Genomic DNA, 14,800 nt, shown 5'->3' with positions numbered 1-14,800 from the left:
CTCAGGGGCTGCTCAGTAGCCACATAGGAGCTGGTGGCTCTCTTTGGGCACTGGCAGGACGAGGCCAAGAAGCCCTCATACATCTCTGCACAGCCTCCACCTCGCGGCCCTGCAGATTTCCTTTGGCTCCCTCATGGTGTGGTGACAGGCTGCTCCTCATGCACCCCATGTTTTGCTTCCTCCCTGCCCTCTCTCCCAGGCGTACCGCGGACCCCAAGACATGTCGTGCTACAACCAGTGCCAGCCGTGCCAGCCCTGCCAGCCCTGCGGCCCGACCCCGCTGGCCAACAGCTGCAACGAGCCCTGTGTCAGGCAGTGCCAGAACTCCACCGTCGTCATCCAGCCCTCCCCCGTGGTGGTGACCCTGCCCGGCCCCATCCTTAGCTCCTTCCCGCAGAACACTGTTGTCGGATCCTCCACCTCCGCTGCTGTTGGCAGCATCCTCAGCTGTGACGGTGTCCCCATCAACTCTGGGTGCTTTGACCTCTCCTGCATTACCAGCCGCTACTGTGGCAGCAGCTGCCGCCCCTGCTAAAGATGCTGGAAACAGCACTGGATAAGGCTTCCCAGGAACTCAGAGCATGGTGCTGGACAGAGGATCAAACTTCGTGCCGTTGTTTTAAGAGCACCTGACCCTTCTCTGGCTTGTCCTGCAAGGGCAGACTGGAAGGGACCAGCCCGGGCTCTCTGGAAACACGGCCAATATCTTCCTTTCCTGTCTTCCACTCACCCTTTTTCCTCTCTTCTCTTTGTTGTCTTGTGCTCCCCACCTCCTGCCGTGAGGACCCCAGCCTGTCTCCTTTTGTGGGGCAGGTCCACAGGAAAAGGGAAACAGATTCCCAGCTGCTCCTGCTGGTCCCCAACACTCTGGACCTCCAGTTGGAGGGACCTCATTTCCTTCTTTAGACGCATTAAAAATTTGCTGCAACGCTGCCTGTGTCCCTTAGGTGGTCTTTCCATCTGCAGACTGCCTGCTGGTGAAGAAAGCCGTTGCTTTGGAGGGGAAATAGGTGGGGGCACAGGAAGACCCTTTGTCATTCCTAGAGGCATTGGTGGGTGGGACACACTGCAGTGAGTCCTCTTTCAGGCACTGCCTCGTGAAGCTGAGGAAGACAACCCTAGTCACTTCACAGCCAATGGCCATCGCTCCCTGCCTTGCTGCGTCTCCGCTCAGAAGTAGCCCCTTGGCCCTGGAGCACGTCATGTGAACAGGAATCCTGACAAGGGCGGTCCTCCAGAGGGGAACTGTGGGCATGTGGGAGGCCCCCGGGAGGTGAGCAGTTCCACAAGCTCTTGGGGAAGAGTCCTCCTCTTGCTTTGGGTGGAGCTGTGCTGGGCAAGAAGACTCACAAGAAGATGTTTCCGAAGGATGCATGGAACTGGGAATGGGTAAATAGCCTTGGGGATGGCTCGCAGTCTTGACTCCCCCTGTCCCTCCTGTCCATCACCTGATCTAAGACCCATGGTCAGCACGCCTGGGCATGGGCAGCAGGGACAGCTTCCCCGGGCAGCCCTATCACCCTTCAGCACAGCATCTGGCATGGCCCACCTGTTGGCTACGTGCATAGGGCTGAGGTGTTTACTCGTTAGTACTGGTATCAGCTACAGCAGGAATCCCCTGTCCCAGAGAACCCAACCCCTGCTTGGGTGAAGGCAGGCCCAGGACAGCGACCGGTGGCCAACCACACATGGATGCTCTTTGGTGCCTTGACTTCCCCAAGCACGGAGCAGCTTTCTTCAGGCCCACGAACTCTACGGTCCCGCAAGTGCCACAGTCCAGCTCTGGTGTGGAAAGGTGCTGTCTGAGAGCAGATACCCCCACACACCACCAGCACCATAGGACCAGGATGGAGGACAGGGTCATTGCCCTGTGCTGGGTAAGGATGGGGGCATTTCTCCCCAGCTCATGTTCTGTGGGAGGCAGCGCTGGGTCAAGTTTTAACACAGGAGTAACAAGCATAGGACCAAGTCCACTTAGGCCCAGAGCAAGCAGAGGTCCCAGCTCTGGCTTGGGCCCTGGCCCAGGTGTTGTGTTAAGAGGCAGATGCCCAAAGTCAGCGTTAGTAGTTCGGTCGCGCCCAACCCCTCTTGCTGGACTCTCACGGGTCCGGATGCAGTACTAACATCAAACGACCTGCTCAGCCAGGCACCTCCTGAACTCACACGGCCACACTCAGAAGTACGGTCGCGTTCAGGGACAACACACACATGGCTGAGTCAAACAATTGTGCGATTTATTGAAGCAACAGATGCACAAGTTCTTTGGATTGCCGGTGATAAATAAATTCACTGTCTGCAAAGCACGTGCACTAAATTGGTTACGGTCGGGTTACACACGCGAGGGGTGATGAAACAACTCTACAGAGATTCCTAAAATGCCCGCGGGTGCTCGTGGGATAGCCGAGTGTTCGAATCTTACCCAAAGGTGTCCCAATGGGGGGGAAGAGAAGGTCAGCCCATCAGCGGATCCTAAAAGTCAGGAGTGATGGTGTCTTCCCTGACATCCAGGTCTTTTTAAACTATTTTACAGGGATTTACTTTGCAGGTAGAGCTTGAGTGACTCTGGTCATACATACCTTTATCAGGATTGGTTCAAAATTCTCTTGCGTCACGTTTAAAGGTACAGACTAGGAAAAATTCAGTGCGCAAGCTCCTTGAGGGGTGGTCACACCTTGGGAGGTGGGTAACTTTTGAGAGGGGTGTGCGTTTTAGTATTATAATGATATTATAATAAGCAAAGTTCACTCCAAGTACAGCATTTCATCAAAGTTGACAGGTCACTGACCCAGGGCATCGCACGTGCAGCTTATTAAGGTACACACTGTGTACCTTTAAATTCCCTTGTTCACAGACGTCTCCACTTCGCTCCACCCTGCATGCAATTTCTCCCAGGGTCAGCGCACCCAAGTTCCCTGGATGCTGCCAACATCTAGGATTGCCTAGGGAATTGTCATGGTATAACCTCGTTGTGCATTAGCTGCGTTCCACCCGGTCTCAGTGCTGTTCTTATAGTGTAAAGTTCCAAATTGCCCCTCAGCGATTACTCTGCACCAGGGTCTCTATGGGAGCTCAGGCCTAGCACAGGCCTGCCCCCAGCTCTGACATACCTGCGCCTGGCCTGGGCTACTATTGTCCTCCTGGCCTCTCAGGAGTTCCCAGGCAGTCACTGGAGGGAGCCTTCACCTGGGCCTCTTTTGAGTCCAGCCTTGGCCTGGGCCCCAGCCCCAGCTCTGACCCTGGGGCCAAGACCTTCTGGCCATAATCTACCTGGTGCCTAGATGACGGCAAAAATCAACAGATGCTTCTGGGGCAGAATGATCTGCTATCTAGGATACAAGTCTGAGATTGACCCGCTGACTCATACTTTGGGGGTGCTCATTGCTCTACATCATGACAAAATCCTTCTAGACAACAAGTTAAAAAGTTGATGCTGTCTTTGCTATTCCCTGCCTGCAGTGTATGTCAGTTAAGGAGAACAAGACCAACATCTGAAAAGGACATTGTCTACAGAGCATCTCGTTTTCTCTGAAAAACCATGGTAAGCCTGATCACAATACACTGGTTTGAAAAGTATATAAATTGCAAGTTTTGCTCACTGTCTTTTCTCCTCCTTATATTAAAATGGATGTAACAAAAGAGAAAGGCTCTGCATTAGGCTGTCCTGAGAGAAGACTAAAAACCATGCTCATTATTTAATCTGCAAGTGCAGCTGTATTGCCGTTCCAGAAACACAGCCTTTGGATTGTGTTTTCTGAGCTGTCGGGGAACCTTTGCTGAGGCTGAAGTCGCCTTTCACTGCCTTGCCGTCGTCCTCAGAGCTGCCTTCACCTCCTTGTTTCTGACGGTACAGGGGAAAGGATTCAGCAGAAGAGTCAGGTGAGTGTGGGCGGTGGACTCCACTCTCTTGAGACTAAAGGACGAGCGAGCCGTGAGTTTGAGACACATGAAGATGACAGCTCCATGGAGGATGGGGACCACCGTGAGATGGGAGGTACAAGCAGATAAAGCCTCCAGGTGGCTGAAAGACAAGGGACTATGTGGAGAACTGCAAAGGTGATACAGATGAAGAAAACTGTCTTGAAAAGCAGCGTGCTTTGGGTGATGGGGATGGGCACCAGAAAGCCAAGAGTCTCAATGAGCATTGTATTGGCACAGGCCAGGCTCGGGAGAGGCCCAGCATCACAGTAGAGATGGTCAATGTTGTTCCTGGAGCAGAGAAGGCACTGCACCAGCAGCAGAGGCATCTGGGAGTTGATGACCACAAAACGCAGTAGCCATGCTGCTAGGCATAGCAAGAAGCAGAGTATCTTTGTCATGACAGTGATGCAATGCAGCTGTTTGTGTCTGCCAATGTAGCAGCCTAAGGACATTGCTGAGAAGGTTAGAAACTCAGTGACATGCAGGAAGAAGTGGTAAAATGACTGTGACACGCAGCAGGAAACACAAGCGGTTTGTCTTGGTGACAAGGAAAGTCTGCAGTGTTTTGGGGACCATGGTGGTAGTGTTCTGGATCTCCAAGAAGGAGAGCCTGCCGAGGAAGAAATACATCAGGGACTGGTCATTTCCCGCAGTGAAAAAGATGAGGCCATTCCCATCAGAGCTGCAAGATACATGGAAAAGATCAGGACAAACAGGACTATGTGCCACCCGGGATGGTCTGGGAAGCCCAGGAGAAGAAATTGAGTCCCAAATATCCTCTTCTTCTTTGCCATGGCTCCAAGATTACAGACGGAGATTATGTCAGAGTGATGTTGCACACTGCAATAAGAGCAGCAGTAACCTTTCAACAAAAAGTCTTTCCCCGGGCCTGATGGCTCCTCTCACGGCCTCAGGTTACCAGTGCCAGTCTCATTCTCCCTCCATTTCCTCTCTCTCTCTTCTTTTATACGGTCAGGCATACAAACATCTTGTGTAAGAAACTTATAACTTCAGGACTATAGATTAGGTTATGGTTCAAGAGATATTAGATTGATATTAGATTCTCGTTATCTTGACCAAATACAACCAGAGCTGCTTCAACAGGCCCGGAGTATGTTCTCAGCCTGCTCCTTGTACAGCCCCAACACAGGGCTGGTTTAATAACCCGGCCAAGCTAATCAAGTAGAGACAGTTTAAGCAAAAGATGATGAATTAATAAAATGCAGCTGCTTTATTAGATAAAGGGATTGTAGAATATGGAAACTGTTTGCTTTGGCTGAGTTTTTAATAGAACATCTTGAGGTCTTTCTCAGAATTATGCTAGGCGAAGATTAGTGGCAGAAGCAATAAAGACGACGATGACCCTGAAACTGAAATAAGCATTGGAACTAGAGAAGAAGAATCTAACTGCGACAGGGGATTGTGGTGGACTGTAATAAACAATGAAGTTTGTAGAACTGAAAGGTTGAGTGGAAATTTACAAAGACTTTCGATTTTAGGTAGTGGGTTAGGAAAGGTATATAAGCTGTACAGATGCTTTGGTTATTTGCCATTCACTGTGGTGGTGGCCCAACACTGAGTTGTTAATAAAGCAAACCTAGACATACCCACATCTGGTCAATTTGTTTCCTTGTACACATCTGTCCATCCTTCACTAGGAATTCATCCATCTACTCTACTATATGACCTTCCCTGCAAGTGAGCTACAAATTACAGACTCCTAAATCTGGATTTTTTTTTTTTTTTCTTTTTCTTGTTCTTGCCTTTTTGTCTTGGATCAGTTATGGTCTGGTCTGAATTTGCCTGGGCTTTCTCGGAAGTCAACATGCTGTGGTGCCTCTGTCAAGTGCCTGTACACTAATGCACGCAGTACGAGGAATAAAGATGAGGAGTTAGAGCTCTGTGTGCAGTTGCAGGGCTGCGATCACTTTGGGATCACGGAAGCAGGGTGGGATGGCTCCCATGACGGGCATGTTGCACTGGAGGGGTAGGAGGACAGGTGTTCTGCTGGACATCATACGCACCGAGAAGGAAGGGCTTGTGGGGACGTGAAGATGAAAGGCAGCCTGGGCTGCAGTGACAATGAGATGGTGGAGTTCAGGACCCTGAGGGCAAGGAGGAGGGTAACTCGCAAGCTCAAAAGCCAGGACATCAGGAGAGCAGACTTCTGTCTCTTTAAAGATCTGCTTGGAAGAATCTCAGAGAATAGGGCCCTGGAGGCCAGAGGGGCCCAGGAAAGCTCGTTAATATTCAAGGACCGCCTCCTCTAAGCCCAAGAGCCATCCATCCGAATGGGCAGAAAGGCAAGCAAGCATGCCAGGAGGTCAGCGTGGAAGAACAAGGAGCTCCTGGCAAAAAGAAAACACAGGAAGGAAGGATAAAGAAGGTGCAAGCAAGGACGGGTAACCTTGGAGGAACAAAGAAGCGCTGTCTAAGCGTGCAAGGATGGGATTAGGAAAGTCCAAGCCCATCTGGAACCGAATCTGGTGAGGGATGTTGATGGCAACAAGGCTTCTATAAGGACACAGGTGACATGGAAAAAGCTTAGGTGCTGAATGCCGCCTTTGCCTCAACTTTTACCAGCCAGGTCAGCCTTCAGAGTCCTATGTCCCTGAGACCAGAGGGGAAGTCTGGGACAGGGGAGACGTATCCTTGCTGGAAGAGGATTGGGGAATGGGAATACCACAAGCAAACTGCACATACATAAGTCCATCCGGTGCTAACTCCATAGGACAAATGGAGTTTGGGTCATGTGTCCAAGCTTCCCTGGAGACACTCCCTGTCAGCGATAATACGGCCCTGCCCTTCTTGATTTTGGTTCACAGGTGTGAAACACTGCTGCTGGTTTACATTACAGATGTGTTCATAGCACAGCCCGCACTTCCACCTTGACATGCATGCTGGTTTTCTGCCTCGGCCTTAAATTTCTCATGGAAGATCATAGCCCAACAATCAACTTCTTTTTGAACAGGCGTGGCCTTGCACCTCTGTAAGCATTCCCCAGACCTGCCCAACAGCCGGTAGCTGGGGCACCTTTTCCTTTGTCCCCAGGTTAAAGGCACAGCCACGAGGAGGCAGAGCCGTCAACAATATTTACAGCTATGGCCATGGTTATACAATGTACGACAAAGCTCACAAGAGTTTCTCCCTCCAAACACCTCCCTGACACCCTTAAAACAAAAATAAAGATGGAAAAGGAGGAAACAGCACCTGGGATATCTGAGGCTGTCTCTTGGTTTAAAACTTCCCCAATCCTATTTCCCCTCTGCCAGGGGAGGACGGTGCGTATATTAACGTGTCCTCAAACAAGGGGATGTCACTCAGCACGACCTTCCTGTGCACACAGCAATCCAGTTTGACTTGGAGATCTTTAGTTCTGCACAATTCTGTACCTGTCAGGTCCCTTGTGGCTGTGAGGGCCATGTTACTCCCAGGAAAGCAGATACTTGGCACTGCTCTTTAGATCAAGGAAATGTTGCCACCTTTTTTCTCTGATTTTGGAATGGGAGCTACGCTGCAGGTTCTTGGTACCCCACGCCCGAAGACTTTCACAATACTGACAGCCTGGTGGGAAGTCTGATCAAAATACCACTCTCTCTTACTTTGTTCTGAGTTCTGACCCAGTGTAAAAATGTCACAGCGTTCACATCGTCTAAATGAACAGCAGGAGAATATGGAGTCATGCATGCTGACAGCTTCAAGATGGAGCTGGCCATAACCATCAGGTTCAAATAGCTGGTGCAAATGATGAAAAATTTGCTCTATCCCCCAAACACATTTGTCATAAGCTTCATGTAGTGAGTGATGCCTGATGTGAATTAGTCTAGCTCCAAACCTCTGGACTGGCCAGTCCAACTGCCTGACGTGCTCCATGGAAGCCATGGGGCAGAATTCTGCCTCCTTCATCTCCTGCCGCATTTGAGGGTGAGGGCCAAAATGGGCTCTCAAACGCCCCCTCGGGACTTGGGAGTGCAGCAGGCAGCCTCTGCAGGGGGACAACCTCATTGTGTTCAGCCAGCCTCTTGCGCTGTGAGGGACTGCAGTAACTGGAAAGCGCCTTCCAGCTGGTCCTCTTCTACATTCATGGGAGTTGTCTTCATGGGCCCACCACATTCAGAACACCATTTTGCATTAAGGGCCCGTGCGATCCCTGTAATCCCCTGTGAGTAAGATGCCAAAAGAGGTCAACAGCTTTCTCCAGGGAGCAGCTTTAGGAGGAAGAGAACTGAAACGCAGCAGTGCAGCCCAGCTGCCTGGGAAGCTGACCACAAGTTGAGAAGGGGGGAGGGAGGGAGGGAGGAGGAGAGGGAGGGAGAGAGGGAGAGAGGAAGGGAGAGAGGGAAAAAGAAAGACACGGCACATCCTCAGACAGGGAAGCCCTTGGGTGACCAGCCAAGGATCGCAGGGCTGGGAGCAGCTGGGCCCCATCCTGTCATGCAGCCACAGGCAACCCCACCAGCGTGCTCCAGGCCAACAGCACTTGCCTGCACTGCACCCATCCGGCACCTGAGCGGAGTCTTCTGCTGGCACTGTCACATTCCTACCCTGGAAATCCTGGGGCCTCTCAATCCCAGCACTCAGAAGAAGCCGCCATGAGGGAATGGGTATGGCATAAGCCAGGAAATGAAAAGGCGGCATCAGGGAAAACAACCACCCAGCCCATGTCAATAGCTGAAATGACTTCCGTTCATCATGAGAAAATTGTCACTTCTGAAGAAGCTACCTCTGGGCCTGGGGCAGTGCAAGGCCACCATAAAAGACTCCTTCTCCTTGGGAACCAGGTGAGTGTGAAGGCCTTTCCCCACATTATTTTCGGCGCATGCTGTGGAGTAATCACTGAGGGGCGATTTAGAAATTTACCCTCTAAGAGCAGCATTGAAACAGGGCGGAACATAGCTCATGTACAATGAGTCTGTACCATGGCAATTCCCGAGGCAACCCCAGATGTTGGCAACATCAGGGGCACTTGGTGTGCTGACCCTGGGAGAAACAGCATGCAGGGTGGAGCGAAGTGGAGGCGTCGCGGCCACGCTCTGTGAACAAGGGAATTTAAGGGTACACAGTGTACATTAATAAGTTGCACGTGCGATGCCCTGAGTCAGTGACCTGTCAACTTTGATGAAATGCTGTACTTGGAGTGAACTTTGCCTATTATAATATCATTATAATACTAAAACGCACACCCCTCTCAAAAGTTACCCACCTCCCAAGGTGCGATCACCCCTCAATGAGCGTGCGCACTGAATTTTTCCTAGTCTGTACCTTTGAACGCGAAGTGAGAGAATTCTGAACCAATCCTGATAAAGGTTCGTATGACCAGAGTCACTCAAGCTCTACCTGCAAAGTAAAACACTATAAAATAGTTTGAAAAGAGCTGGATGTCGGGGAAGACTTTTAGGATCCGCCGATGGGCTGACCCTCTCTTCCCCCGCATTGGGACGCCTTTGGGTAAGATTCGAACACTGGGCTATCCCGAGAGGATCCCCAGGTACTTTAGTAGAGTTGTTTAGAGTTGTTTCGTCACCCCACGCGTGTGTAACCCGACCTTAATCAATTTAGTGCACGTGCTTTGCAGACAGTGAATTTATCACCGGCAATCCAAAGAACTTGTGCATCTGTTGCAATAAATCGCGCTATTGATTGACTCAGCCGTGTGTGTGTTGTCCCTGAACGCGACCGTACCTCTCAGTGCGGCCGTGTGAGTTCAGCAGGTGTCCGGCTGAGCAGGTAGTGTGATGTTAGTAGTGCATCCGGATCCGTGATAGTCCAACGAAGGTGTCGGGTGCAACCGGACTACTAACGCTAACTTTGGGCATCATTCAGAACCTAAGCTCAGCCGCCCCCAGTAAAGCAAGGGGGTTTAGTTTCTGCCAAATTGCTCTGCCTCTTAACGCAACACATGCATATGCATGCTCCTGCATCCTGTGCTGGGTCACCGTGCCGCTCCTCATGGGAGGGGAAGAAGGGCGAATGCGTGACTCAGAGAGTGTCTGGGACTTGCCTGAGGAGGCTCTTCTTTGAAGAAATAGGCAGCAGCCTCGTTGGGCCTGGTGACACTTTGCAGTGACATGTCTGGATGAGGAAAACAGGAAAAAATAAACAGGAAACCCTTCTGCCTCACTGCTCAGTCCCTACCTCCTGTCTCAGCAGGTGCCTTTGACTTTGGTGATGGCCTTGTGGCAGACTGCTCCTCCCAGGACATTCATCAGTCGCAGGAGTAGTGGGGGGTGGGACACGTGGCAGTGGGGCACTGTCCCTTGGGGCTGAGGAAGACAGACTCAGCTCCTCCCCAGCCAGTGGTGAACAGGTCCTGCATTCTGGCATCTCTGCTCAGACACGGCTCCTTGGCCTCAGGGCATGTCCTGCAGGTGGGGAGCCCACCCACTGCTGTCCCCCAGTGAGGAGCCAGGTGCTGCTGGAGCCTCAGAGAAGTCAACAGCCGAGAAGCCTGTGCAGAAGGGAATTCCACCTGTCAGACACCTCGACTTCCTTCTGTCGCAGAAGGCTGTATTTCCCATGGTGTTCATCAACACGGGCAGACAGACGCTGCGCTTAGAGCCAGCTGCTGCCTCATATGTGGTACTCTGTGGTACTTGGCCTTTCTTTTACTCGTACCAGAGCAGGCCATAAAAGTTAGAGCCCCGGCTGGCACAGGTGGACTGGAAGGTGTCTCTCTCCTCTACAGTGGCTTGTCCTTCTTGGTGGCTGATACTGGTCTGCCCCATGGTGCCTGGAAGAAAGCAAGGGTCAGCGACTGTGCAGGGAAAGGCTCCGAGATGCAAAACAAGAACAGACGCAAAGTGTCAGAGGAGAAGGCTCCTTCTGCCTTGGGCTGAAGCAAGAACCCCACAGATGGGAAAAGCAAGATGACGAGTGTCTCTGGGCAGGAGGTCTGAGAGCTCAGCTCAGCATGGACCCCAGAGCATAATAATGCTAATTACCTCCCAAAGAGATACCCTCAAGAGGAGAGCTGTGCTTTCACCCAGGTCTTCGGTCCCCATTCTCATGCTGCCCAGAGTCTCCAGGCTACAAGCCTGTAGTGCCTGGCCCTCCTGTTTTGGCTCCAACTCCAGCAGGGTGAGGGACCTGGGAACTCCTGCAAATATGTTTCATCCTGCTCCCCATTCCCTGTCAAAGGGCAAGGGGTCTAAGCTGATCAGGAGAGGAGCTGTTTCTTCTCAGTCTCTTCTTTTCTTTGCTAGCAGTAGCAGCGGCTTGAGAAGGCAGCTGCAAAGCCACCCGCGTGATCTGACGTTTCCCAACGTTTGCCCACAACTCAAGAGCAGCTCATTGCAGAGAGCTGTTGAGGGGTGAGGGTCTCCTGGGGGGAAGAGGAGCCATGCCTCCAGTCAAAGCCAATACTTAACCAGTGGATGCCTCAGGAAGGCAGCAAGGATGAGGTACCCAAGGTGCATGCTGAGACCAATCCTCCTGCATGTGTGAGAGAGACTCAAAAACCCCACACATCCCCCCAAGAGCCCTGAGAAGGCAGAGCTGCTGGAAATGACTCTGCAAGGGGAACAAAGAAGGAAACGGGGAGGAGAAAGTGCTTGTTCTTAGCACGCCTGAAATGCCTGTGCTGTGGTCCTTCCTCCTCCAGCAGTGACATGTGTTGCTCCTGCAGCCAACACCTTCTGCCACTCCAAGGTGAGGGCTAAAAACGGGATCGGCCTGCACCTGGTGACCAACCCCTCTGGCACATACTTCTGTGCCACATCTTGGGACTCTCTCCTTCCTTGATGCCTGTGTCTCCTCTCTCTCTCCATCCTCAAGCCTTTGGCTGGGATGGCCTATCCGGGCTCCTGCACATTGTCTAGCCCAGAGCTCCTGTCAGCCCGCTCCAAGGCTGCAGCTCTCACAAACACAATGTCAAGACCCCCAAAGCCTTGCAGACAACAACTGCCCCACTCAGCCCTACTGGCATTATGGACTTTCTCCCTCTAGCCAAAAGAAGATACCTAAGGACTAATAAAAGACATTTTGTTGTGCCCTGCCCATCCCATCTCATAAATTAGCTTCTGAAAAGATCTTTCGGGGAAAAGAAAGAACATAATCCCAAACAAACAGTCCTTCCACTTGGCCATAAGCTTTCCTTCCTCCATTTCCTTAAAACAAGTAGGACCTGCATTTGTCCTCTCCTTGCATCTAGCAGTTAACACAAAAACCAAACAAACTATTTTTACTCTTTCCACAGAAAAATTTAGGTTGGACAGGACCTGTGAAGACCACCCATTCCACATCCTTGCTCAGAGCAGGTCTCATTAGATCAGGCTCTACCCATCAAGTCTTCAAAATTCTTAAGGCCAGTGTTGTGTTAGGAGGCAGAGCAATTTGGCAGAAACTAAACCCCCTTGCGTTCCAGTCGATCCTCAGATATCAGAGGGACTGGGGGTGGCTGAGCTTGGTGTCTGAGTGATGCCCAAAGTCAGTGTTAGTAGTCTGGTCATGCCCAACACCTCCTTTGGACTATCATGGGTCCAGATGCACTGCTAACACCACACAACCTGCTCAGCTGGACACCTCCTGAATTAACACGGCCACACTCAAAGGTACGGTCACATTCAGGCACAACACACTCGGCTGAGTCAGTCAATAGGGCGATTTATTGAAGCAACAGATGCACAAATTCTTTTAGATTGCCGGTGAAACAAGGATCTAAAATAATTATAAGGTTTTAGCATGTGTCACTAATCAACTGTAAGTTTTGCAGATTTCTTAACATACGGAAGGTTATTGATTACATGATTAGTTTAACTTTAGTGTAGAATTCTTTAGCTTAATAACTGTGTGATTATGTTTAACGGCCTACTCTCATAGTCCTTAGGCTGTATTTGCCGCAATGCTAACATTGTAACTATGTGTAAACGGTTAATCACGAGGAAAGCAGGCCTCATGAAAATTAAAACAAAGAAGAGTTAAGAGCAAGGACTGACAGATTAAAGAGAACAGAGAAGATACCTTAACCTTGAGTGTAGGGACAGACTGCAGGAATGCTCAAACAAGAATGAGAAGAAGGAACTTTCTGCTTCACCAACAGAAGGGGTGAACATTCAAGGAGAAGAAATTATCCTCAAGAGACCCGTGACCATAAAAGGGAAAAAGGAGTAGGGGGCTAACTCCCCAAATGACCACCGATGACCACCCAAGACCCCCACGCATGTGTAGTGTAGTTTTGCAACGCCAGCATTATGTAAATGTAGTAGATAAGAAAGGAGGCGGTGATTTCTTGGAAAATGTGTGAATATTCATGTCTTTAAGGTGTATAAAGGATGAACTTTTCTTTCAGCGCACGCATGTTAGGAGGAGATATCCCCCATGCATCCAGTGCTGCAATAAACATGTCTGCTTGATAACATTTTGATGTTATTGAGTTTCAATTTCTTAAGTTTGAGTTTTTTTGAATCACCGGTGATAAATTCACTGTCTGCAAAGCACGTGCAATAAACTAAATACGGACGAGTTACACACGCGTGGGGTAATAAAGCAACTCTACAGAGATTCCTAAAATTCCCGGGGATTCACTCGGGATGGCCCAGTGTTCAAATCTTACCCAAAGGCATCCCAATGCGGGGGAAGAGAGGGTCAGCCCGTTGGCGGATCCTAAAGGTAAGGAGCGATGGTATCTCCCCTGACATCCAGCCCTTCTCAAACTATCTTGTAGTGTTTTACTTTACAGGTGGAGCTTGAGTGACTCTGGTCATACATACTTTTATCAGGATTGGTCCAAAATTCTCTCGCTTTGCGTTCAAAGGCACAGACTAGGAAAAATTCATTGCGCAAGCTCCTTGAGGGGTAGTCGCACCTTGGGAGGTGGGTAACTTTTGAGAGGAGTGTGCGTTTTAGTATTATAATGATATCATAATAGGCAAAGTTCACTCCAAGTACAGCATTTCATCAAAAGTTTAGAGACTGTTGGCCCAGGGCATCAAATGTTCAGCTTATCAATGTACACACTGTGTACCTTTAGATTCCCTTGTTGACAGAGCGTGGCCGCAACGTCTCCATTCCGCTCCGCCCTCCATGCAATTTCTCCCAGGGTCAGCACACCAAGTGCCCCCGATGTTGCCAACATCTGGGGGTGCCTAGGGAATTGCCATGGAACAGACTCATTGTACATTAGCTACGTTCCACCTTGTTTCAATGCTGTTCTTAGACAGTGAATATAAGTTTAATTTCTAAGTTGCCCCCCAGCAATAATTCCGTAGCCAGCGCCTGTACAACATCTGTGGACAGTGCATTCCAGTGCTTGGGAATTTTCAAGGGAATATCAAAGTTAAAAATAAAAAAGTTTCTAATACCTAGATAAAATTTCCCAGGTTGCAGATCGTGTCTGTTGCCTCTCGCCCTGCCATGGTGCACTCTGGGAAGAGCCTGGATCCATCTTTTCCACATCCTTGGAGCACGTACTTATAGACACCCATGTCGTCACACTTGAGCCTTCTTTTCCTAAGGCACCGTTGCCTCAGGCTCTCTTAGTGCGTCGTGTCCCTCAAACCTCCTGACTGCCTTGGGGGCTTCCACTGGACTCGCTCCCACACGTCAGTCCCTTTCCTACACACCGAGGAGCCCCAGACTGAACACAGGACCTCAGGCATGGTCTCATGAGGGACAAAGAGAGGAGAAGCATCACTTCCCTGCGTGTGCGGGCTACATCTTTGCTAAGACATCTCAGAGCGCAGTGGGTCTGCTTTGCCACAGGGGCACACTGCTGACTCACCTGCAGCCGTTGGCCACCAGGCATCCCCTGCCTGCCCAGCTGTCTGACCTGTAACCGCTGGCTCCAGCATGTTCCAAGCTACATCCAGAAGATGAAAGGTGTCTGTTCCCAGAGCAACTGGTTGCTCTTGACTCAGGCCTTTGGAGAACAGTCCTGGTTTGTATG

At 50.5% G+C, this 14,800-nt stretch overlaps 1 protein-coding gene across 1 annotated transcript; it reads left to right on the top strand.

Annotated features, from left to right (window-relative positions):
• Positions 1-220: 220 nt before the first annotated feature.
• On the top strand, positions 221-535 carry LOC309416159 (feather keratin Cos1-1/Cos1-3/Cos2-1; the record flags this gene model as incomplete). Its single annotated transcript, XM_082015735.1, has 1 exon — positions 221-535. The coding sequence occupies one exon, from the start codon at positions 221-223 to the stop codon at positions 533-535; it is 315 nt and encodes a 104-aa protein (XP_081871861.1).
• Between the last annotated feature and the right edge of the window lie 14,265 nt (positions 536-14,800).

This window comes from Phaethon aethereus, assembly GCF_964289735.1.
Source record: "Phaethon aethereus genome assembly, contig: HAP1_SCAFFOLD_339, whole genome shotgun sequence".
NCBI lineage: Eukaryota > Metazoa > Chordata > Aves > Phaethontiformes > Phaethontidae > Phaethon > Phaethon aethereus.
This window is presented reverse-complemented; position numbering and strand designations above follow the sequence as displayed.